We start from the raw sequence: 27931 nt of genomic DNA on the forward strand, positions 1-27931 counted from the left end.
TAGTTGAGATGACAACTCATCCATTTGTCTCACCCAGTTCCCAACTCAACAATCACAAAAAGAAAATCTCATCACATCCTCTGAGATGACAACCAAGTTCACAAAAAAGCCTGTACAGACATAGTCTCTGCATTCTTTCAAGACTCAACACTGCTACCATCTCCTCACGTTTTAATTCTGCCATGCCTTCTTTTCTTTCTCTCTTAATGGTGATTATGCCTAGAGTTAGTCATTCATCATTAGACTCAGGCTCATTGCCCAGCTCCTGCTCATTCTCCAGTTCCCTGCTGAGATAGTGTTTATTACACAAAGGTGGTCTTGACTCTCCAAATCCAAACCATTGCCATTGTGCTTCTATCACAAGCTCTCTTCTCCTCCCACCTCTAAATTCTTTGTCAGTAATAGCCCAACTCGAACAGACTTGGGGTGCCTCCAAGAAACAAGGATGGCTGGTTTCTTTCAGTATCATATTCTTTTGGTATTCCTAGGTGTCAAGACTCAATAATATGTTAACATGAATAAAATATGAAAAACATAAAATATATTTATTACTTACTGAAAAGTTTCTATGTAAATGCTTAATCAGAGTTTATAATACTCCTAAAACATACATCTCTCCTGTCAATTCAGAAATGAAGGACATGATGAGACCATTGCAAAAGCTAATCTCAGCTGCTATTCTGAGATCTCCATCAGCATTAACCCTAGTCCTCCATGCAGTCCTATTTTTCCTCTGACAAGATAAATGAAAGTTTTGTGAACAAGGAAAGGTGAGCCAAATGTCACATATGAGTGTTGTGGGAAAGTAATTGGAAAGAATATGGTTCATAGTACACAGAGGATAATGGAGAGCTCTGGTCCTCTTTAAAGAAGCCAGAGGAAACACTATTCCTGGTATTGGAGAAGAGAGCACATGTACAAACCAATGACCAGTAGTCTGCTCTAACAGCCCTGAAATCTGGTCAACTCTGGCCTTGGACACCTTGACCAAGGCAGTCTGTGCTGAGACCAGGCAGCTGATAGACATGCCAGTCTCTGAAGCATGGTCAGCACTGACAATCTGACTCCAACAGGAAACCGACTGAGGCTCTGACCACACAACCTGTGGGTGGAGAGCACCAAATGATGCTCCAGAAACAGAGGAAGAGAGATGGACGGGGAGGGAGGGAGGACAGGGCAGCAGGAAGGAAGATTCAAGATCAACTTTTGAAGAAGTTATTGGAGAGCTAGAATTTTATATTTTGACATCTTTTTTTTGTTTTATGCTATTGGATATGATAAAATTCAAGTCTTTAGTATTTTTAAATCCAAGCCACTTGGACCCTGCAGCTCTTTTGAATTTTATTTACACAAAACTCATTCTCTGCACCTAAGAAAGCTGAAAAATACTAGAATCAAGTTTGAAACAAATGATGATAAATTTCTTCACCTATTTAGGAACAGAAACCATTGTGGCCTGTCAAAATTTTTACACAAACTAATGATGACCCATAGTTAAGGTTAAAACTTGCGATTATCCTCCCCAATATTGAGATTCCTTGGTAATACTTATCTAAGATTGCATGAGATAGTCTGAAAACAGACAGCGTCTCATTTCAGACAAAGGGGAGTCAGGAAACTCATTGCCCAATTCTCTGCTCTCATGAGGCTCAGGTGTAATATTATTGTACTTTTGCTTTTATAGAATTACTCAGTGATTGAGACCTGAAAGTCATCCTTTCTTTGAGCTTCCTAAGGACATGTGCAAGAATATGTGGTCATCCTCTTGCTTTTACTGATGTTTTCCAATGGTCTGGAGCTCTTTAATGAACACAGGAATCTTCACTGTGTCATTATTTTGATTTAGTCTGTTATTTATGAGACTGTGTCACCCAATCAACAGTTTTTGTTTAAGAGTAGGAATGGTATTTTATTTATCTCAGCGTCTTCCTTTTCTAATATGGTAACTGGGACTTCACATCACTGTTTCTTTAGTGGGAGAAATAACATTTTTCTTATTACTTTTGAAAATTTAGTATTTTGGTGATATTAGTATTTGTGAGTCCAAACTACCTATTCCTCAATACTGAAACCTATTCCCTTCTCTTTGAGTCCAAACTTTCAGCACTCCATAGAAACTGTTATTCACTGGACCCTCGGCTTCCTTTTTTAGTCCAGTCCTCCTGCTTCTCTTGTCTTGAGTATGCACCAGCTCCAATCATTCCCCCGATTTCACACACGTCCTCATTCACATTAGGCATAACTTGCTGCACTTCTTGCTTGTTTATAGTTATAACCTAAATGGTGATCTTTTCAGTTTTCTCTGGATCCACACTAAACACTTTGAATATATTTTTCATTTGAGCTTGAATTTATCCATTATATTCGTAGTACTTAACTCAGGGATTTGCACGCACGCGCACCCACACATACACGCACACAAACACACACATCTAAATAGAATAAGATATCTAAATAACTTTCTTTTTCTATTTTAATTTTGAAAAGCATTTCTTTTAAAACCCAAATAAGAAAATTTATCCTAGCAGAATATTTCCTGACAATCATAAATTCACATTTCCAAGCCTTCTCTGAAGGGGAGGCTTTCTTTTTTTACATTGTGCCTCCTTACTGATTTAATATTGCTGCAATACCCCACCCGCAGTGGAATATGTTCAAGTCTCTCTACTTTCCTTGGCATCCCTGTAAATCAATAATGAAGCCTTGGAAGCTGGAGAGTTATCCCAGTCAGTAAAGTGTTCACCATGCAAGCATGAGGTCCTGGGTTCAATTCCCAGAACTGATGTTAAAAACTGAATGGTTAGTGTGGTCCTGACTGCATGGGGAGAAGAAGAAGGGCAGAACACTGAGGTTGGCTGGATGTTCCTAATCAAGACCTAATCAAGAAGTTCTAAGTTTCAATCAGAAAAGTTATTTCAAAAGCAAAGTGGATGGTTCCCAGGAACAATACCTGAAGCTGTCCTCTGAGCTTTCCAACATGAGTAAGAACAGGCACATGTGCACCGACACACATACAAACATGTGACTACACATATACACACCACACACACAAACAAAAGACTGAAGATCTGGGTCACTCTGACAACCAATGGACATTGAATACTAGGGGTGTACCCTGAAATTCGTGAGTAGGGTCAGGAATAAACAATAGATGTCGGAAGTTGTGTCAGCTAATGCTATAGCTCAGCTATGGAAATGAGATCATAACTGTCATAAGTATTTTACTTTCTTTGGTTATAAACGTGTTTGTGTATATTTATGCATTAAAATATATTTGATTACCTATTTCTCTATTTATACCATGATGTATTGATTTTATGTCAGAATTTGGTACTATTGATTTTATACCATAGCATTTAAGCTACTAAGGATAGAGCATTTCATTTCCTCTCAAGATGAGGGTTAGTCTGTTTAAAATTAAATCTAAAAGGGTTACTGTTTCATGTTATATAGAATTATGACCTGGTTATTGTCATTGTTTTTGCTTTAAGCATAGTGTAAGCAGAGGCAGGTGGGCACTGGGTTCACAAGAGGTCAACCTTTGATGGTTATTTTTATGAACCAACTTGACTAGAATATATGACATAAAGCTGATAAAGCATTGATTTCTACATGTTGGGGCAGAGACTGATTTTCACTTGATTGGCTGTAGAATAGTACATCAGCAGAGTTAGAGGGTGTTATCCAGTCCGCTGAAGGCTTGAGCGGAAGAGGGAGGGATAATGAATTTATCTATACTTTTCAGGAGTTGGGGCACCCATCTCCTTCTGTTCTAAGACACTTGGTTTTTATCCTTCATATTTAGACTAGAATTTGCACCCCAATCTCCCTCATTCCAGGCGTGTGGAGTTGGATTAGAGATGTCTCACTGGTGTCCATGGAGTTCTCATATCAGGAGCTTCCACAGTAATGTGAACCATCTTTTATTTAATATATATTTTATTTGCTCTATTGGTTTTATATGTTCTGCTCCTAGAGAAACTTCAGTAATACAGAAGGCATTCCCAGGAAGAAGGTATTAGTTAATGATAGTATAGAAATGAACATCATAGGTAAATATTGAGGTTATAAATTTTCCATAAACCAAGATGAAATCAAATTAAAGACATTTAATTTTCTTTATGTTTGTCGTTTAAAACTCACAAAACTAACATTATGATGCTACATTCATGAGAAATCCCAGAATCCCACAGTTTGCTATAATTGCCTTCCCCCTCAATCCCTCATGCTGCAAATCCACCTCAATTAAGTCACTGTGTGTGATAAAATATTCACTGAGGAATCTCTGCTCAGAAGGCAAATTGTTCCATGTCACCTGGAATAGGACAGGCTAAGTCCAAAGACGGGTGCTGGTGAGTTTAACAAGCAAGGTGACAATGTGAAGACACGGCTGTCACGAAAAGGCAGATGGGATTAAGACTACTGTAATATAGTCCAATGTCACCACTTGTCACTCAACAGGCATTTGATAGGAAGGGAGTGAGCCTCAGGCACACAAATCACCTCAGCATGTGAACATGCCATTGCCACACTGTCATTTTGTGCCTCTCCTCATAGACCTCTCCTCGAATTTCACAAAACTCTGTTTTCTGGTAGAATTACATCTGACTCATGGTACTAGAGAAGCAGAGTTTTAGTAGGACAGATTCCAATGGAACCAATGAATATCTTAACAAGTAGAGATCCAAGGTGTCCTAGGATCTGTTTTGTTAGTGCACACTATTCATAGAAACATTCTATAGGATTGATACCTCTGGAAATAATTGCGTATTTCAGTGTAATCTGTGCAATAAGTGGAACTAAAAGTAAGGATGAGAGCACAAAGGAAGAAGAAGAGAAGTAGTATTTACCCCCTTGAAGAACTTCTCTATATGGCCAATCTCAGGAGGTGATTTATAGGTTACGGAAAATGTGTATGAAGTTTTCCAAATGAAATGCATGAGATGAGAGCATGCTTGTCATTTCTCGACAAGCTCTAAATTCTGGTGCCAGTAGGAACCACTGTGGCCACTATTGTACATGCCTACAAAACACGTATCCCGTCTCATCTGGACTTTAAAGCTGCTCACAGGTTAAACATTCATTTTTCTATCTTAAAACTGTTACTGTTGCCAAGGCACCTACAGAATGGAAAGATATTTTTAACCATTTGACCTTATTTCTAAGAAAGAGCACAATTCATAAAGCAACACAACACACACACATCACACAAACCATGAGTAAAATCCCATAAGAATAATAAGCATAACTTAGCACAAAATCATTTAAAATAAGATTGTTTTGATCTATGAAATAAAAAGAAACCTAGGCTGGTCGGTTTCGTAACTTGGTAAGAATGCATCTTATAACTTTAGGTACTTAAGCTATGAATGCAGGACAGTGGTGGCTGAGGGCCACTTGGATTGTCTATTGACCTCACTGAGCTCTTGAATGTTTAAAGAAGGAACTCAGAGTGCATATTCTGTTGCACAGGCAGAATTACAAATCCCATTCACCTTGCACCATTCAGGACATGAATTATAGAAGACTCCGGTCTGTCGTATTTCTTATCCCGAGATAACGAATGTGTGATGAACTAAGTGTGCTGGGTATGGACACGAGACCAACATAACATTGCTCTCCATCCTACTTGTTGTAGTCACATCAGAATAGTGGACAAAATGAGCACATGTGATGGTAGGCAGGGCAACAGTGCCTTCTTATTGCATCCTTTCGATGTGTGTGTGTGTGTGTGTGTGTGTGTGTGTGTGTGTGTTTGCGTGCATGTGCATGTGCGTGTGTGAGACTGCTTAGGCACAGGTACAGAGTCAGCGGACAAATAGCTTGAATAAGTTCTCTCCTTCGACAGATTCTTAAGCTTGGCAGAGCATGCCATTCATATTGAGCCATCTTGCAAGCTCCACAGTGACTTTTTAAAGGGGTCTGGTGCTGTAGAGATGAATCCGAGGTTAAGTACACTGGGTACTCCTCCAGCAGATCCAGGCTCAGGACCCAACACCCACACAGTGCTGTTTTCCACACTAGGCTTCATCACTTGACTGTGTAATTGACAATTAAAAGAAATTAATTACAATCTGGTTTTGATTTCCTTTCCTATAAACACAGCTGGCGATGTGTACCATCTCTTCTCGCCATGACAATGCTTCGAGGTTTGACTGTTGTTTTGTGCACGAGTTCCTCCTTGCTACAGCTGACATAGTACAGCAGTAACAGACATAATGCTCCTTTTCCTCTGTGGCTATCAATGTACTTTAAGCCCTGGATCTCCTATTAACACATGTTTTTCTAAAGAGTTCGTGGCTACCCTTTCATCTTATCCTACATTGCTCCCTTGAGCCCTCATCCTATTAGAAGTCTTCTTCGTTCTTCTTGGGTCACTTAAATCTACCTTGCAGCAGAGATGCCTGTGCAATCCACCCCAAAGCTCAGTCTGAGCATGCTCTCTGCCTGTCATGCAATGCCCCACCAACCCATCCCCCACACCCCAAAGGCTCTTAAATCTGGAAGTTTCCTTCAGTCAATATGCTATTCTTTCCTGAACTGTCTGTCTGTGACTCATTGCTTCCAGTTCACCATCTTTGTCTTTCCCTAATGCTATTTCCATCTAATCCCTTTTCTTTTCCATTGCCCCTTTGTTACCAAGAGACTAGCTACTATTTAATTATTAAAAATAAATCTAAGGGATGGCAACACGATTACATAAGTAGAGATGTCTATGTATGATATCTGGCTATTTGACTTCTATCTATAGATCTATACGTAAGACCCTTACACGCCACACAAATTGAATAAAATAAAAAATAGAATTCATTTAAGAAATGAATAGTAGGCCCAGATGATATCCTCTTATCCATATCATTTTCCATATTTTTTAAAAATGTGTCTGCCATGCAGGTAAATTTGAAAATTCCTAAACTTGTTCTTTTTAACAACAAAATATCATTCACTATCATTTCTATCCTAAACAACTACTTATCAGGACCAACATCATTACAGAACAACAAAAAAATCTGTTACTGAAAAATCATCAATTTTAAACAATAATAAATTAGAACGCCCACAAAGGCAATCTAATTACAAACGTCAAAGTACTACAGTTAGCATTTCAAAGACAATCTCATGCACACGCAACTAAAGAGGTCATTCCTTGAATGCTTTCTTCTATTCATAGCAAAAAAATGTTATATTAATCTTCTTCCTAATTATAATTAATATTTCATGGTCTTTAATTTGAATGGTAACATTCATTTTAGTGAAAAGTAAATGAAACATTAATTGAAAAAATATGACAAGGAACATGTGGAGGAAAAAAATATCATTAAATAAAGTAAAAATAAAACCATCCTGGAACCTGAGCCTGAACATTATAAGCAAGATTACATATTAGGCACGAAACAGTAATCACAAGCCCTGCTTGATATGAGTATATTATAAATATGCTATTACATGTAACAGCAGTTATTATTGAGGCATTGTTCTTGTGAGATTGCATTAGAATATTTTACCATATTATGTAAAGTGTGATGAGGCTCCAAAACTCAAAATTAGAAAAATAACAATTAAATACCTACCCTTCGGCATTTCTAGAGTTCTATATTTCCCTCCATTAGAATTCTGGATTTGTTTTCAGTTCCAACAACTAATAACTTTTAGGCTGGTATAAACACTAGACTTGTGATTTATGGCCCTTTCTTCTCTATAGAGTTGGTTCCCTCAGATTTCTTCGTGGGTCTTATTTTCCACGATCATTGTCATTTCTTCTCAGTCCCGAATTTTAATGTTATTAACTTGCCCCTTAAACTGTGACTGTGGGCAAAGAAAACAAATACCACCTAAGTTCTTTGTGTGCAATATATCTTGTCTTTAGATTTGTTAATGTGATTTCTCTCTGGTCTACTGAGTGAATTTGCATAATAATAAGCAATCAGTTAGAAAGTATCCTCCAATTCAGTGCTGCTTTCCAAGCATCTCTATGCACTTCTCTAGCCTTTAAATGCTCTTAAGTCATTTTTTTGTTTGCTATTACTCTCAATAAAACTGTGAAATAGGTCAGCGTTAAACTCATAAATCTAAGCTTCTCAGTGATTCTACATTATTAAGCTTTTAGATCCCTTCCACAAACAGAGAAATTGGTGGTTGTGTAATTAATTACCTAAGGTTTCACAGAAGTGATAGAAAGTTCCATGAAAATCTATAAGATAATGCTGATGGAACAAAGTTTGGACCAAAATTCTTTTGGTAGTGTTAGGGTAAAATAATGCTGACCAGAAACCCTATAATATTCCACATGTGGACTCTAACTCCAGAAAAAAAATACAGATAAAATCTAGCACTTGCAAATGTGTTTATATACACACATGAATTCCACATATACATGCTCAGCATTTATACACAAATGAACAACACATGTACATGCACAACACACACACAGACACACACACACAGCCAACACACTAAAAACAGAAGAAAACTAATGAGCTCATATTTTTTACTATGTTTTTCATTCCCACTGCTGTTTGATTCTTGTTTCCAATTTTTATAACTTGCTGCAATAGCTCTGTAACCAGGCTTCTGCCCCTCCTTCCTTCTAGTTCCCAACATACTACTTACAACTTACCACTACAATGTTGCCAGAATAATCTTCATAAACAACCAAGTTAAAGGCAACTTTATCATACTTAACTGCAGTGAATATAACCCAAAGTCTTAATATGCCCTAAAGCTTTGATTAAGGGACTTTAGCCATTCTAAATCTCCTGAAACCTCTAAGCCAAGAATACAAGTCTTGGCATATTTAGAACATGAAGGTCACACAAACATCAAAGATCAATACTCCAGAGATGAATTTAGTGACATGTATTAAAATTTAACAAATTTATTTCAGATTATGTTGAAAAAAGCAGTGAAAGCTCTGCCACTGTTGATCTTTTCTGTGGTAACTTTACTAGAGAAGTAAAGCTACATTTAAGATAAATGTTCACTTAGGAAAACTTTAACTATATGAAGATGGTTGTGGTTCTAAAATAGTTACTACGATTAAAGTAAGGTCCTAAACTTGAATGAGTTTATGAATGCCTAGAGGCCCAAAATCTTAAAATTCAGAATTATCACCATGACAAGTAAACTTCTCTATTTGTATTCATATCAATGTTTTAAGGTTACCTAGGTTTTTGAATACAAGATACTATAGAATGAAGAAAAATGTGCCTTTCTATTCTATGTTTGCAATGCTCTAAATGTCAGTAAGTAGAAAAACACTTGCACTGTGTGATCTATCTTTCAACCACCAAAGAATGTATTGATGCATTTACCAGAGCAAATGGTGGTAGTCTCCCTTAGACAGAAGAGCTTATGTGTCTTATAATGTCAAGTAACTCACTGAAAGAGAATAACACAACACACCCTCAGGCAAGGAGGAGATTTAAATAGAGCCAATTTCAAAAGCATAGAGCCTTTGCAAATGACAGAATTAATCCAGGTTGAGACACTTTGTTTATAGGATCTCTGCTAAATGCTGGGTCTACAACTAGATGTTAAAGGCCTGCATGAATCAAGGACATCAAAATGAAGAATGTAATAAAATTCTCAGTTCTGTCTAAAGTTCTGCACCTTTGGAAATGACAGTTTTTTGACAGCCTCTGTTGGCAGCTGGCTATCCCCTCTGCAGTACAACTTGATGAACTGGATTAAGATGCTAACAAGATGACTGACATCTATAGAAGAAACTGTTTCTTTAAAATGAGCACAGCAGAACTTCTAGTGTGGATGGTTTCAAAGATTAAAATGTTTTAAGAAATAACCTAAGCATAGAGATGTTGCAATTTAGTTTAATGTAAACCATTCGGAATTTAGATAATGTCTGAAGGAGGTTTTGGATCCATTACAGCTTTCTGTACATATTTAATCTACAAATTCCAACTTGGCCACTGACATTTTACAGTTCTTGGCATCCCTAAAGCAAATTAGTGATGAAGCCCCAGGTCTCTAAAGCAAACTGGAGAATTGAATTGAAACTTCCCGCCTATTCGTCTATCCAATCTAGAGAAATGAGAAAGTGATGCCTTTGTTGTTCACAATTGTGACTGAGGCTAGACATTTCACACTTGTACATGGCAAGTTTCCAGGGACTGATCCACAAGTAAATTACAGAAATGAAATACGTTAAATCAAACAATCCCTTTATCAAGTAATACCCACAGCATTACGACATGTTCTGCTTGACTCTATTGCCCTGGCATAATGTTTTGTGAACACACATTATGCATGATTATGAGTTTATCAGTAATTTACCATGTGTGCTTCATCTTGATATTCATGACCGTGTAAAAACCATCCCACAATCATAATGGAATCTTACCTTGCTTCCGTTTTCTCTTGCTTCTCGTTCCATCTTGAGGTCGGAGATTAGAAGGTTCTTGTACTTGTTTTTCCCATTACTGCCTTGGTCATCTATCCTGTATTCTGAAGTCAGCTGTGCGGAGAGGGGACTGTCGCTCAAGTTCAGTGGCTGGTCTTCTTGTTCCAGCCCAGTTTTGCCATCACTGCTGGAGTCCCCAGTCTCCCTGCCATGAGCCCCTCCTGAAGCGACTGAGCTGTGCCCCAGAGTCTCATTGCCATTAAAGCTCTCTGCGGCAGAGTCATCTGTTGAGAAGAGAGATGCATGGTTTAAGGAATATGCTCGATCATCTCCAACTAGTGTCGACTAAGTTCTGATAGATGTGCAGCAATATGCCTCTGATTTTACTCAGAAATGTAATTTAACTAAGTAGTAACCTTGTTTTGAAGCAGCAATTATTTTTTAATCCAATGAACACACTAAAACACAAACATGATGTCAAATAAAAAAGAAGACAGTTCAATATCAGAAGTAATCTGAAAGAAAAGTCAATTTAACAAAGAGAATGAGATAATGACCAATTATTTTGCAAAAGGATTTGACTCCTGCATTAAGAATATTCAGGCTTGGAGGCAATTCACTAATACATGGCAGATCCTATCCAGGTATGGACTTATTGCTATATGTTTCCTAGGTGTTAAGTATTACATAAAATATATTAAAAACACTCATAATCTTTGTCCCAGGATGTTAACTTTAGGGACTTTTAAGTGTATCTGGTTTAATCTTTGTGTGGTAGCTCTGTGAAGTTAAAAATACATGTGTACCAATATTAATCTGAATAGCAAAATTATTAAGAAATGACAAAGATTTTAAAAAAGAAAAGTGGGTTAATAAGAGAAATAGATTATTATATACTTATCATATTTCATTTTAATATTTAGGGAAATGTGGTTCATGAGGTAGTGATAGAAAAAGCTAGATGGGTAGCTGATTTTTGTTTCAACGTATAAAAGGAAAATACAAAGATAAAATTTATTTAAAATATTTACATTGCATTTTTCTTATCCAAATTTACCATAGACTATCAAGGGTAATGGTGAACAGATATGAGAATCTGTTTCTTTAAAAGGTTATTAATGGATCTTAACTATAGTAATATAAGTAAGAGGAATAAAATGCACTGTGATTTTGCACACTTCTGGATATTATGAAATCTGCATTGTTTGTCGGGTGTAAGTTAATGTTTTTAATCAATTCCATTAATGGAAAAACACACTGAACCTCTAAAACAGGTCTGTTTATTTATTTACCCACAGACCTTTTTTAGGCCGATGACTCTGTATCCAATATGTAAATAAATGCTTGGTCTATGGAGATCTTCTTTTGGTGACTCATAAATAATTAAAGGGACAGAAAAGTTATAAAACAAACACGTGCAGCTGCTACTCAGGGCAATAAATAAAGTCTTCTGGGACTATGGTGATACGAATTGAACTCCTAAAATAAAGAACATCTACCAGGTGAACATGTTGGGAATCTTCCTCAGAGGGGACTCAGCACAAGCCAAGTCATGGACAGAAGATTATTTAGGGCAAAGGACATGTAAGAGATCACGGTAAGCACCAAACACAGACTGGGAAAAGAAGGAAGAGAGTAATCGCACAGGAATTAACACTCTGTTGGAGGTCTGGGCCCTCATTCACAGCCAATGTGAGCACATTAGGTCTGTTTGACAGGGAGGTGACAGGACAACAGAAAACCTATTTTTCTCAATGTTGTTGTTTTGAGTCCTGAGATGGTATCTCTACCTAGTATACACCTGACTATAAAATTATATTTTACAGACATTACTCAGACTTTTATGAGGACAGTGGTATGAAAAGGATAAAAAAATTGTATAGAGGTGATCAGTTAAAAGAATCAGAAACCATCAAAGTTGGCATCTCTGAAGACTGAGATAGGTAGGGAGAGGAATAAGAACAGTGAAGAGCAGAAACAGGACAGCCAGGGATCCAAGATAAACACCCGGGGCCCATGAGGAACACCAGAGTTCCAGGATGAATACCAGGGACCCCGGATGAACACGAGGGGCCCAGGATGAACACCAAGGGCCCAGGATGAACACCTGGGGTCCAGGATGAACACCAGGATTCAGGATGAACACCAGACGTCTAAGATGGAAGGGAAATGAAAGGCAATTAATGAATTTAAATAAAATTACTTGAACAATAATTTAAAACAGTAAATCAGTTAAAACATATTTAAATGGAAAATCATATTACATTTTACGCTTCATATTTTTAATTAAAGCATATTTATAGACAGAGATGATATACTCAGAAAAGTTTAAAAACCTGTACCAAATAGCATAATGGTGGTTTCTATAGCTATTTACTTGTTAAAGCAAAACCAGCTTTTTAACCATGAAATGTGTTTTGTTTTTAAATACAGAATTAAAGGGAATGATCTATAAAAACCCTGAAAAATGTGCTTTTATTCTAATTGAAGCATTTATGCTAATACACATGGGTTATTTAATTTTTTGTTATTTCATTCAAAGAGAATCTGGAGGAGAACACTCATAAACACATGTTTTTACTTTTGTTCACTTGAATCCTCTAAAAATATATGAAACATTCCCTGTAAGAAAGTTTTCTAATATTGAATAAATAACCTAAATATATATTACATTTTAAGCCAAATCCATACTAACATAAACCAAATTAAATTTTTAGTATAGTTAAAAATTAAACCTACTATGTTGTTTTCTTTAATCTGAGATCATGTTATATAAACATATACATAGATAAATTTATTTATATACTAGGTTGGATGATAATTACCATTTGTGAAAATCCTTTGCAAATATCATCTAATTACAATTTCATATAAAATATAAGCAATGTGATAAATATTTTTAGATAGATAAATATTTTTAGATAGTTCACTCCAGGTGTTACCAAGGTAACTAAACTCAATAGCTTTACATATTTGATTCCTAAATAAATCAAGGTTTTTCACAGAACAAATCAGTAAACTATGTTTATTTATACAATATATACTTACATATCTTGTAATCTAAATGGTTAAAGGTAACATTTCATGATAAAGTTTTTTAAAAATCAAATTTAAAACAAATTTTAGAGGTTTTCATTTACATATATCAATATATTTCACTGAATAAACATTAAATAGAGGTCAATTTTTATTGTCTTGCCTCATCTAACTACATCTTATATTCTATGGTTTGCGCTGACCAACTCACACCAAGTCACTGCTCTTGAGGCGTCGTCTGACTTCTGACCCAGTGGGGTTGCCTCCATCTGCCTTGGTTGCTGATGTCAGTAACAGAATGCTACACTGAGAGAAGACTTTTGGTTTGTAGTGTCTAAGGGGAGGGCCTTCAGGTTCTCGAATCAAGGCTGGTGGGGTCTTCTCTCAAGGATTCAACCTAGGTACCACGCCTCTGTATGAAGTCTGAAGAAAACCCAGCACTTGGCGCTTGGTTGAACAGGGATGCCCAGTGTACCTGGCAACAGGTGAGAATGTGGAATGTGGTGATGCAATAGTGTGGGTTCCACTGACATGAGGAAGGCAAGGGATGTTTGGATTTAATGTATACTTACACATATTTTGGAGAGGATGTAATGTTGTGGATGCTTATGTGCCTGTTAGCTTTGCTCTAGTTCATATAGAAAGGTTGTAATACCAAGTGGAAGGCTATACATCTATTCTTTCCCCTTTAATCCCCATTCCAACCATCAGGCAGTAAGGTTCTAGAAACACTATGGTTGCTTTAAGCACTCCCATCAATGTCATTTTAATGACAATCAACTTTAATGGCTGGCTTTCTCCCTATGAAGCTAATGAACTTTGTGTATGTGTGACTGTGTGTATTTGACTATGCATTCTTGAGTCTGTTAAGTCTGTATTTATCAGGGATCTCTCTCTCTTTCTCTCTCTCTCTCTCTCTCTCTCTCTCTCTCTCTCTCTCTCTCTCTCTCTCTCTCTCTCTCTCTCTCTCTGTGTGTGTGTCTGTGTGTACACTACTGAGCATCTGTCTTTTACTCACTCTCCATTGCCCTTCACCATGGTCCTTAGACCGGCTACCTTGAAAAACAAACAGGAAAAGTGCATCCTTATTTAAAATTCCATGCTTGGAAGCTTACTCTGAAATTCAAGGTTGGATGCTAACAGCTCTAATCAGACTTTACTTTTATTGCTTTTGTTTTAACCCTAAGTCTTCACTTATGATAAGTTATTCCTTGATGGATTTTAAATTTTTTCATATATTTTAGTATACAGCAAACTTCAAATCCAAAATATAAATGTAGATAATCTTGTTCCTAAAGAGTACTTTAAACACAGAAGAAAAATGATATCTCAAAGTTCTTTCAAAATCTAACTGCAAAGTGAGATCAGGTACAAGTACCTTTAATATCAGTTGATGTCTTCTGTAATCTCAGTGCTCTACAAGATTTAGACCCATGGGCATGCCTGATGGGACCAGACCTCACCTCTCACTTAGAAATGTTTTTGCTCTAAAGCAGGGGGCAGGTGATTCTCACTTTCATCTTTTATTACCTTACACACAAGCATTTAAAACTCGACTTCTCACATCCTGCTCTCCCAGGACAGAAAACATAGCTATTAAAATGTTACAAGCCAGTACCTGACCAGCTAAGGCAGGAGGAACATGGATTTGAAACCTGGCTATCAAATAAAACCTTATTCCAAATAAATGAGTAAATAAACTAAAAAAAAAAAAAAAAAAAAAACTAAAAACCTGTCATTTTTGTTTGCATTGCACACTGCTCTCTGGATTATATACTACTTGACAATATAACCTTGAAGGTGTACATAAAAATAAAGCCAAGTCTTGAAGTCAAAGTACTCACACCAAAGACGCAATTCCTGCGGTAAATAAATGCATGTATGACAAACACTGGAAAGGTACAGAACACTGGTTTTAAATCATAAAATTGATTTTACTGAGGGTGAGAAAATAATGCCTTCAGTTTTTTACTAAACTAATACTGAAGAAAGTGGCCTTGTTGCTTTTGTTTGGTAGCCCTTAGTTCATTCTAAATATTAGGTGTTTTAATTATATCTATCAATGAAAGGTAATCTTTCATTGTGACTTTCTCGGTATGAACACTTGTTTCTCTTCAGAAGACCCAGAACCCATATAGTGGCTCATAAATTTCTGTAACTCCATTTCCAGGGAGTTACAGATCTTCTAGCTTACGTGGGCACTGTGTGCACAATGTTTACACATAGGCAGGAAAATACTCACACTCATAAAATAAAAACTAAAATAAACTTCTCATAGGAATTAAGCACATAAAAGTGGTGAGCATTATAACAAGAAGATGGGAAAAAGAAACCAATAAATGAATAAATAACTAAACTTCTACTAAATAGTCACAATGGATAAGATACTCTATTGGACATGGTTAATCAAAGATAGATCACATAAAACTTAAATCTTAGACTAAAGTATCTTAGGCTAAACTTTGATGTGAGGCTAAACTATCAAGTCAAGAGCAAAACAGTATCTGGTACCTGAGAGTCTCGTATGATCAATATAGTGGTGAAATTAATATAAAGGAATCTCCAGATGAAAGAAAATCTCAAGCATCCATGGAACTGACAGTCATGATTATTTAGGTACAATTTGAGTCAGGTAACACAAGGACGGTGACATCAAGGATTGCGCAAATGTCTGGTATAAGAGGGAGAGTGTGAAGAGTGAAAGATTTTTGCATATTCATAATACTATTGGTGGAAGTTTATGCGATTCAGGATCGCTCACTAGCAGCCTCAGAGGCATGCAAAGAACTAGGAGGAGTTCCTGCATGATACAATAGGGGTGTGGACTTCAAAGAGCTATAGGTACTTTGCTATGGATTCTTCTTTCCTTGATGATTATAAGTTTCCCAAGGAAGGAACTTGGAGAAACTCATGGACAACATCAGTCTAGCCTCAGAAGATGCCATTTATTTCCCTGTGCTCTCTAAGCAAGAATCAAATGACCAATGACAAAGATACCTCCCGATTCTAAGATGATTCAGTCCTGTACGGAAACATAAGTATAAAAATTTTCAGTGGTTTATTGCGTGAACTGTGAAATAATATTTGAAGTTTACCAGTTATCTTGTTTATTATTTTACAGAAGTGAGAGGTGAAAAGTGATGTGTCTGTATACATTTTAATTTCTTCAATATGACTTCATTAAATGTCAGTCTCACATAAGTATGCACACACATGCACACACTCGTGCATGCACACATGCATATGCGCACGCACACACACAACATGTTATGGCACTGATGTATCCAAAGACTCTAGGACAGGTGTCCTTGGGTTATTTAACCTGACACTAAATTTGTCTCAAATTTTACCTAAATCGTCAATGCCATTGTTGATTTTCAAGCCCCTTTCCTTGGAAAGATTTGGCACACATCAGTGGGATTTGATTTACTTCCTTTTCTCTGCAAGGCTTTCCTTTCATTGATTTTCAAAATGTGTATTAAGAACCAATTAGAGTTTAAATTTTCATAAACTAAGCATTTTGGGTTTTTTTCCTTTCTCTATTTTTTTTGTGTGCGTGTGTATGATGCGCTATGTGTGTATGTGTACATATGTATATGGTATATGCATTTGTATGCATGTTTTTGCCTGTGTTCACGTAGAGGCCCAGAGTTGTGAATCAGTCCTGGTGTGTCTCTATCTTACTTACAGAGGGAGGGTACTTAGTCAAACCCAGGGAATCTCTACAATAAGCTTGCTCTGAGAATCCCTTTTCTCCACTTTTATTAACAGCATTTATGCACACTCTAGGGATTTGAATTCAAGTCCTCATGCTTGCCTGTCAGTCACATTAGTAGCTGAGTCATTTTAACAGATCCTAGATATTTTACATCTTACATATCTTTGTGTTCCTATGTGAAATGTAGTCTAACAGTTTGGTGCGCCAGCTTGGGGCAAGGATTTCCACGTAAAGTCTAAGAAAGCTTTAAAAATAAAAAAAAAGGCTTCTAGACCAACAAAACTGGGAGCCAAGCACAGCTTCTTGGTAACAGCATTTTTTTTTTTCAAATAGGCTCTGTTTGCAAGGGAGGTGCAGTAAAAACTGTGTGGCTTATTTAAAAAAAAAAAAAAACCAGCAGCTTCCTAGTTCTCCAGCACAAACAGCTCTGACTCTTTCAGGAGGTCTGGTCTGGCTACAGAGCATATAAATGGGGTTTGTGAGCAGCATGTTACAAACTATTTAATGGTGTGACATAGACTTGTTGTATATCTGGAAATGTGGCAGAGGTGGTGAACATGGCTCCACCATGTTGGACTGGACAGAGTCAAAAGGCAAAGCACCCTTAGTCCTACTCATGCTGCTTAACATTTACAGAAGCAGTCCTGGTTAGAGAAGGATTACAAATACACAAGAAAGACAAATTCAGATAAAATAGACATCTAAATGGGTCACAGTGTGTTTAAAATATGTACGTAGGCTTGTGAGAGAAAAGGAAAAGGATATAGACAGTTATAAAAACAAGTAAACATTTTTTTAAAAAAGGTAAAGTCTATAAAGAGACCAAGTACAGATAGTCATAGATTAAATAATAAAGAAAAAATAAGACATGTAAAGATGGAATATACATAGAGAGTCTGGATTATGTATACTATTGTGTTTTCTTTGAATTTTTGACTGCAGAGAGACATTTGATTCTGGGGACAGCTAAGCTAAACCAACATATATGTTTTAAAGTTATCTTAATTTCCAAATTTGATTCTAAGGATTTGATGCTTTGGAAAAGAGGTTCTTTTTTGTTTTGACAGAGGATGAGAACCCATGGATTTTTTCCATACTAATGTGGGTTGATTGACCGAGACTCCCCCAAAAGCTCACCGTGAGCACCCCTAAATTATTATACCCCATAAAAGCAGGACACAGTTTGGAGAGAACAACGCCCAAATTCTCAAATATTGTTTATAAATGTTCGTTAACATTTAAAGGGGGATATGATAAAGAGATCAGTACTTTGTGTTGGTATGGATTTTGGTCGATTTATATAAATTTTAGGTAAATTTTGTTATATGTATATTTCTGCTCTGATTAAGATTTGTGCAGCTCATTATAAATGTAATGTAGAATTAAGAAATACAGGTTAATAGTCATCTATTATAGTCAAGCTTGTAGTCTTGTTAGTTTTCTAGCTATATAGAGATATATTTCAGTTAGATAGGTATTCTTCAAATCTTTCAGAGACCTCGGAATATGGCATTTAAAATGTTTTAAGAACTTAGATTTTCATGATATTGGGACACATCTGCTTCTGGCAACACCAATAAGTTCAAGATGAAAATAGGCACTGAAGAGGCTCCTCATGGAGTTTGCTAACCATTTGGTTAAGAAACTGTTCTTGCTTGGACTGCTTGATGTTTGCGTATGAACTGAAAATGCAGGTTCTACAGAAAAGTGACTGCTAAACTTGCCTAAAGGTGAGATGATCTTCAGGGTTCTTGCTTCATGAAAGCATCTGCTAGACATTCTGTAGGACACAGAAGAAAGTGACTGACAAACTGTCAATATAGGCAGAACTGTCTTTGAAATTTTCTGCTTCATGGAAAAGTCTGCCAGATACTATGGGCCTGTAGGCTGAAGATGGATACTCCACTGTTAGAGAAGAACTTTGGGTTACTGTTCAGACAGCGAGATGTCTCTGTTAATTATAGAGTTTTAGAGGTTGCTTACAATGAACTCCCTGTTAACTTATGTAATATTGTATCCTTCTGGAGCCTTTGATGGAATTGAAGAATAGATAGTTATAGTTAATGTTTTCCTTAGTTATGATAAAAGAGAAAGTAGATATGTAACTTTTTGTTGTATGTAATTTTACTATGTTAAACTTAAAACCTTCCTTTTTATTTAAACAAAAAAGGGGAAATGGTGTGGGAATTTCTTCTATGTTTTGCTTTTTTTGATTAATGAATAAAGAACCTGCTTTTGGCCATTGGGTAAGCAGGATAGAACAAGGTGGTAAAACTAAACTGAATTCTGGGAGAAAGAAGGCAGAGTCAAGGAGAAGCCATGTAGCCATGTAGCCTCTGCTGTGAACAGATGTCAAAATTTGCTGGTAGGCTACCACCTCATGGTGATGCACAGATTAATGGAGATGGGTTAGTTTAGAATAAAAGTGCAAGCTACAAATATGCTTAAGAGGTTGGCCAACTAGTGATTTAAAACATACAGTTTCTGTGTAATTATTTTGGGAGTCTGGATGGCCAGTAAATGAACAAGCAGCCTCTACCAACACTAACTTTTGGTAGAAAACTAACATCACAGATACAGATAAAGATTCAAAATCGGATATAGCTAAAAAATTGAACAACATCATAGATAACAGAAAACAAGTATGGATGGTATTCATATACTTATGAAGCTATTTGCTACAATGACTAAAAGCTAAGAAAATGTAGACTATGCAATATTTAGCTTTATACAGGTGTACATACATAATTGCTAACATGCATATATGTCACATACACAAAGAACAGAACAAGTTACAAGGTGTGTCCTCAGACAACACCTGAAGCATCTCTGTTCTGCTTTTAAGAAGGGAAAGTGTTATTAAGACAGTTCTTGTTGGCAAAGAGAAGACCTCACTCTGCAACATACACTCAGCAAGTCTCTGAATAGCTCAACCTCTGAGTGAAGAAATTGAATTACGCAAGTACAGTTAAGCTTGTCTATCACCAGTACAATTTATAGTTTAGAACCAGAGGTAAAGTCTTGGGTTGCAAACTTTTTCTGGATATCTTTGATTACTGTCAAGTATTTCATTCTTATCCCTAGGTATCACCTTTACTGGTATATATAAATCAGTCTATAGGCATATCAATTAGACAATCAATTGCATATTTCCATTGTTAAGGAGCTAAAGAAAAATAAAACATCATCTCACTTCAGAACAACAGGTATTCTCTGTACAATACTAGATACAAAAGCTGGAAATAACTTATATGTACTTTAGCTTCACTGGGGAAAATAGGAAGCTGCCGGTAGCTTATGTGAAATACTCATTTGAAGTATCTTTGGATATATGAGATTGTCTATTGATGAGTGATGGTGCCATGTTGGGTTAGTAGTCAAATGTTAGGTATATAAATGACCCATGGGGAGAGTTGTAGAGACTTCTTTCACTCCTAATTGACAGGTGCAGGCTTTTGCAGGCATCTGTTCTTCCCACCTTGAAGAATGGGAGCTGTGAAGTGAAGGAAAAGTGCCATACAAGCGAGGTCTTTTCTAACCCCTAGAGAGGATAGAAACTGTTACCACTGAACTTTCATTGTTTCTCTAGTTATTGTCTTTATATGCTAGTAGGTGATAATTTTTTCCCATGGGTTCCTTCAAATATTCTGCAATAGATTTTCTAATAGATAATCAACCTTTGTGTTTCTTTTGCTTAATCTGGTGAAACAGTTGTTCTTTTAAACTTTCCCATCAAAGCAACTTTGAAGTTTATATTACAAGTGTGAAATATTTCTTTTGATTTTGAGAAAGTCTATTGTCTCAGTTAGCTTCAGATGTCAACTTGACACAGTTCAGAGATATCTGAGGGTGTCTCCATTGAAAGAATGCTTCAATCAGATTGCCTGTGGACATGTTAGTGGCATATGTTCTTGATTATTAATTAATATAAGAAGGTCTAGTTTACTATGGGTAGTGCCATCCCTATCCATGGAGTCCTGAGTTATGTAAGAAAGCTAGCTGAACCAATGCAAGAAAGCGAGGAGCCAAGGACCAGCATTCCTCCCTGGTCTCTGCTTCCGTTCCTCTCTGAGTTCGTGCTCTGACTGCCCTTAATGATGGACTGTAACCTGGAGATGTAAGACAAAATAAACCCTTTCCTTACCAAAATGTTTTGGTCTCATTCTTTATCACATCAACAGAAAGCAAATTAAGATACCCAGAAATAGATTGGTATCATGAAGATGGTGGGATGGATGATAAATATCCTCCCCATGAACACAATGACTCAGAAAAAAAAAAACATAAATTCTCTAAAAATCTAGAAATCTCTTGAGGATGACCAAACAGACAACCCAATCAAAGCTGTTCAGAATGTCTAAGACAACAGAAGAGATATATTGTGTGAATGTTGAAGGCACTTCCAGCTACATAACAGAATACAGTCAAAACACGAGGGGCATTACAGCTGAGGAGACCACATATTCAGAAGCCATGAAGGGGACATAATTCAGGAGCATATTTAAAGCTTTTTATATGCAAGGGGTATAAAAGTACAAAGCTTGGAAGGTATAAAAATTTACTTTGTATATAACTTCTAGAAAAGTGTTCAGGTAAACATCAAAATGTTGAGTAAGTGCCTCTGTCTCAGAAGCATTCAAGGGTAACTATTGGGAAGATCTCTGATCTATTTTAACCCATTTTGATTGGCACAAAGCAGATACTCTTTATAGGCATAAACCATCACAGAAGCTCACACCTCACTGTTAGTGTCTATATGAGAACTAGGCTATGATGCTTTTCATAACCGAACACATTTCTAAACTAGTGTTCATATAAATTAGAAACTGTGACAGTGAGAAATTAAGAGTCCTCCTATCCACTGTCCCTCACAATAATTTCCAGAACCTGCAAATATCATCAAACATTATTCCTTTGATCATGCTGTGTTTTGTAGTACAGCTGATCTCAGATAGATGAATTATCAGATCGGATGTGATAAATTCATCATGCCAACCCTTAGAATCACAGAGGTAATCCAAAAAAGCTGATGCCCAGCACTCAAAAGGCTGAAACAGGGCAATTAGGAATTTGAAGCCAGCATGGTCCACAAAAGGAGAAAATGATTCAAATATGAAACAAACAGAAACCAAATACACTACCATAGAGTTTTCATCTGATTAGTACAGAGAAACAATACAACCTGAAGCACAAATGCTTTGGCCACTGCTGTCCTGAGAATCTAAAGGACAGAAACTAACAATAGTAGGGCAACCTAAGGCATTGGAAGATGTCCCGCTGACAGCCAGCAAGAAAAGAGGAGTCTCAGTCTCACACCCAGAGGAATTAAAGTCTGCCAGAACGTCAAATAAACTCAAAAGTAGGCTCTTTCTCAGCCCTCCTCACTGCAGTTTAACCAAGCTAGGACCTTGTTTTCCATGAGTGGTGCAGATCCAGTGCAGCCTGCCTGGACCCCTTAGCAACAGAACCAGGGGAGGTGGGCATTGCTTCAAGCTTTCATGTCTGTGACAAATTTTAGCAGTAAATTAACAAGAGTATATGAGCACATTTACAAGTATTTTTGATTATATGTTAGGATGAGTAATAACAGAATTTAGATATGACAAAGGGTAGACAGGAATCACACCTCAAAGTTTAGTTCCTGAAGAAATTCCAGGGATGACTTTTAAAAATACATTTAGGCACTAATCATTTCTAACCCCACAATAATCAGAACACTAAGTGTTGGTTCAGTTTATCTCAGATAGGATCAGAGTTTCTTGTGTGTGATGTGTGTATATGACATATATGTGTGTTAACATTCATGTATGCACACCTTTAGAAGCACATATGAAGGTCAGAGTAGGGTATTGGGGATACTATTTCAACTGTACTTCCCCTTATTGCTGTTGATACTCACCAACTTGGAGGCTTGCTGTTTCAGCGAGGCTGGCTGGACAGTGAGTTCTATGGACCTGCCTGACCTCACACCCTAACGCTGAGGTTAGAGGTGCATGCAACCTTGTTTGAATTTCTAATTTATGCTTTCAGGACAAACCCTGTTGCCCACTGGGCTAACTCTTCAGCCATAGAAACATTTCATATGCAAGAGTTTAAGTGCCAAATAAGAGCAATTAATATTATTTATAATTAACAACTGGCTGGTTGCATGTGCAAACAAAGGGAGTAACTGTGAATAGCAGTAGAATTAAATAGGATGGACAACCCAGCAAGCTAGGCTCAGAAAGATTGAACCTGAAGATAGTTTAATCCCATTGACTTACCTCGGGACATCTCAGAAGAAATGTCCAACATCAATTGTTCTCTTTACTTACCAAAACTAAGAAGGAAAAGGACACCTAGCTGCAGCGGACTTACTTCATAAAAAGAAAAAAAAATAATGTGGAAGGATATTTCTCAAAAAGAGTAATGTAAATGTGAGAAGGCAAAGAGCTCACATCAGTAAAGATATCATCCTTAACATCAGGAAGGAGAGTCAAGTGTGCAGGTTGAGAAGCATATGTGTGCTGTCCCAGGTACCCTGAGCTGAGACACTAGTGACTTTGCTCACATGGTGAGGGGACTATCACTCTCATACAAATTATCTAATCTTCAAAGCCTGTCTTCTGAGGTCCCCAGGTTCCACCTAGCTCCTCTCAGCTAACCCCAAGGCATCTCATGTGCGCAGAGGCTTTCTGCACACCTTTTCACAGAAGAATAGATTGATGGGTAGATCAATCGATTATCCTGTGCTGCAATTCCACCCTGGAAAAAAATAGTACTTTCTATCATGTACCTGTAATTTAAACCTTTTGTCTCTATTTGTAGAATGAAAGACTTGCTTTTCTCGGGATTTTCTGCTATGAGAAAGGAGGTAAGTGTGCTGAATTTTGGGAGTGTGTGTAGAGAGAGACATACTTGGCTCATGGTGGACCTGTTAAGGTGCCAGGCTTTTAGAGGAAATGGAAGGTGAGGGTTTCAAATACACACCCATTAGGCTTTCTGTTAAGCCCTCCTAGCTCCACCTGAGAAATTCTCCCCTTTAAGTGTGTTGTGTCAGGACTACACATTGAGGACACTGGGGCTTTCTTCTCCAGTGTTTGAGAAATTTGGACCTTACTGCTTTTCTTTTCTCCTTTTTTAAAAGACCAACAAATAAATCCTAAAATAAGTTCCCTGAAAAACACTCTTCCATACTGGTCATTGGCTAGAGTTGAACTCATCATTTTGTCTCTATACTTTGAAAATGTTATTTCCTAGGTTCCATTGACTATTGAATGATAGCGTAGTCCAGAGAATGAAAAACATGGGCAGAGATAATGACAGAACAAAGAGAAACTCACCATAAGCCTTAAGACAGAGCCATGCCATATGTGAACCTTGTAAAATCATCTCTCAAGCTTTATGACACACACATGAAAGGCAGTGTAGAGCTTGGGAGATGCTCAATGGGAAGAAGTCTTGCTGTGTGGCATGGGCACCCCATGTAGATTCTCCAGAACCCCACAAAAGGAGTCGCATAGCATAGATCCATATCTCATGGTCTTTAAAGTGAGATAGGCAGTAGATAGAGCCTGGAAGCTTGTGGGGCAGCTACCCCATGTACAGAGTGACAGGAACCAAAGAGGCCCTGTCTCAGACAGGGGGAAGTGACTGCTGTGCCTACTGTATCCTCTGACCTCCACAAGTTCACTGTGGAACATGTACACAGGCATCCACCACCCCATTCCTCCCTATGCACCTTACATATGATGATGCTTTGTGGGTGATTGAGAATACTTTTCCAGAGTTTTAAAACACTGCATCAGAATTGTAAGATTATCTTCTATTTATAATATTTCCTACAGCAATGCACATTTTCACAATCATCAGAACCCATTCGCAGTCGTAAATATGCCAACAAAATAAAGTGAACCAAGAAATTGTCTCACTTTTTTCCGAGATAAAATTCATTTGGGCAACTGTTGCCATTTAACAGTAGATCAAATTGTGCTATAATTGACTCCAGGCCTTTGAAAACACTTTCCTAGCTTTGATAATGAATGCTATCTTTTAGGCAAAGGTCTAAGTATAGTCCTATCCTGCCTACATTTTTACCTTTGAAAATGGACCCTAACCAATTCTTCCCCAACCTCTCTTACATGAGTGTGTGTGTGTGTGTGTGTGTGTGTGTGTGTGTGTGTGTGTGTGTATGTTTGTAAAGGCTTGAAGGTGATGAAAATCTTTTTTGTTGAGTCTCCACTTTATTTGTTGAGACAGGATCTCTAGCTGATCCTAGAACTCAGTGATGTAGTTAGTGTAGCTTGGTCCAGGTAGGTAGGGGAGGGGGCAGTATCTCATCTTGCTGTTGCTCGCTACATTCTGGGATGATACCAGACCTGCTTAGGTTTTAAACAAGTTTGTAGGATCAGAACTCTGGACTTTATCCTTGCAGGGCAAGTGCTTTCCTCACCAGTATTACTGAATTTAGTGTGAAGAATAAAACAGGAGCCAGGAATACAACAGAGTAAAAGACTGAATGCTTACTTCATAGTTAGAGCAAAATAAACTCTAGAGAAAGCACCTGATGTGTGGGTGAAATAAAAAGAGAAAAAGGGGTGGAGAAGGCTAAGGAGACGTAGGTGTTGCCATTCCCACCTCCACGGCTTATTCTGTGACCTGGATTTACAATCCACTGTACCATAGGCCACTAGCTTTCTCAAAACAAATTCTGAAATTATGAACTACAAAGGACAGCATCCAAGGCCACCAACTTCTACTAGATCCTAGATACTTAACTGCTTGGTTACAAGGACTGTGCTGATCTTGGCATGAATGAGTAGCTTAGCTTGGAAAACTAACATTAGCCACTAACTTCATAAATAACTTGAACAGGAAGACTACAATTGCACACAATATATAAAATGTATAAACAATATAGACACCAGAACATTAGAAGTTCAGTGACATAATTATATCGTGGCTTTGTGGGATCTGCCTATTTGGGATAATTTTCCCCGCAACAGAATAGAATGTGTCTCAGTTCTCTTAACCCCCAGGCTGCTGCTTTTCCCATTGGACTGAGTGGTGCAGATTTTCTGTAGTTGCATTGGACATGCAGCATTAATTAGCAAGCTGACGAGCGCTTTGGTTTTCACTTTTGGCTAGCAGACTCCAGTGAGTCTCTAATTTACACATTTCAGCTCTGCAAACACTTGCCAACCAATATGTTAAGAGTGGCTTTTACTTTGGCAGAGGTTCCATTTCTACATGTGTTCTGCATATGTGTTCACTGTCACTTGTATTATTGTACAGCTAAGCCATCACCACAATTCTTGTAGTAACCAATTATTAGCTACAACTATATAGCATTATACTCACATTTATTTTTCATATCTATAACTGCAGAAGGATACTCTTCTTACAGTTAATTAATGTTTCTATAAAAAATTGTGTGGTCAGTCCTCATCTTCTCAAAATGGTAGGCCCTTTGAAATGACAAGTCACGTTAAAATGATGACAAAGGCTGTAATTGTAACTCAGTGGATTAAGCACTTGGCACAGAAGCCTGATGACCTGAGTTCAATATCCAGAACCCACATTAAGGTGGAAGCAGAGGAATAATTCCACAAAGAAGGACTGGCGCTATATATCTGACATAGCATACAGACGTACACAACACACATGTACAATACACAGACACACACACGCATGCATGCATGCAAATAAAAACATTAGCAAGTTCAGGAAACCATTACCAAATTGTTCTTTTCATCAACAGTTCAAAATGTTGTCAAAAACGAAGTTCATGCCTTCGAATGCTTGATAATCACAGTTACAGATGGATACCTCTTGATCTATCAGAGATTTACCAGGCTTGTCAGAAATGTCCTTGCCATGCGTCAGCGCTTATCTGCCGAGAGGATAGTGTACGTAGAGCTGAGACTCAGGGACACTTCACTGTCTTTACACACCTCTGCACTTTTACACGAATTTACAAGACTCTACACCCTGAAACTGGCATTCCATTAGTAAGTTTATAATTTTTACTAACCGAAATTTGAAAGCAGTCCAAGCACGAGGCTGACTCCCAGCTCTTTAGAACAAAGGGCTGAAAAGAGCAGTGGGGATAGGGGGCTAGGTTTCCAGTACACATGAGTGTGCAAAGCCGGGCTTCTGCAGCTGCTGCCACTTGCTGCAGATGGTGAAAACTTAGTCTTTGCTATCGTGTGGTGCAGTCTTGTGCTTCTAATTTAGGTGCCGAAAACAAAAGGAATCATGTGAGCTCTGTCCCAGCACCAGTGTTGCAAGTGAGAACCCAGACCATCCTATGACAAAATGGCTCTCACAAACTTGGTCCTATGTGTATATTTTTTATTAAAAATTTCTGCCTCCTCCCTGCCTCCCATTTACCTCCCCCTCTTCCTCCACTCCCACTCCCTCTCCTGTCCAGACAGCAGTAAGGGTTCCCTGCCCTGTGGGAAGTCCAAGTTCCTCCCCCCTCCATCCAGGTCCAGGAAGGTGAGCATCCAAACAGGCTAGCCCTCCCCACCCCCAAGCCAGTATGCGTAGTAGGATCCAAATCCAGTGCCATTGTCCTTGGCTTCTCAGCAGCCCTCATTGTCCTCCATGTTCAGGGAGTCCGGTTTTATCCCGTGTTTTTTCAGTCCCAGTCCAGCTGGCCTTGGCGAGCTCCGATTAGATCAGCCCCACCATCTCAGTGGGTGGGAGCACCCCTTGCAGTCCTGACTTCCTTGCTCATGTTCTCCCTCCTTCTGCTCCTCATTTGGATCTTGGGAGCTCAGTCCGGTGCACCAATGTGTGGCTATGTGTACTTTATGTTTTAACCAAGTGTTGACCTT

At 37.7% G+C, this 27931-nt stretch overlaps 1 protein-coding gene across 4 annotated transcripts in view; it reads right to left on the reverse strand.

Moving 5' to 3' along the window:
• The window catches only part of Nol4 (nucleolar protein 4), a 352858-nt gene that overhangs the window by 112728 nt on the left and 212199 nt on the right, over window positions 1–27931 (reverse strand). For all 4 annotated transcript variants that reach the window (XM_038330862.1, XM_038330861.1, XM_038330859.1 and 1 more), the window contains one exon: window positions 10358–10641. In XM_038330862.1, the coding sequence (XP_038186790.1) occupies window positions 10358–10641 (284 nt within the window). The remainder of the gene's footprint in view (window positions 1–10357; window positions 10642–27931) is intronic.

This window comes from Arvicola amphibius, chromosome 5, assembly GCF_903992535.2.
Source record: "Arvicola amphibius chromosome 5, mArvAmp1.2, whole genome shotgun sequence".
Lineage (NCBI taxonomy): Eukaryota > Metazoa > Chordata > Mammalia > Rodentia > Cricetidae > Arvicola > Arvicola amphibius.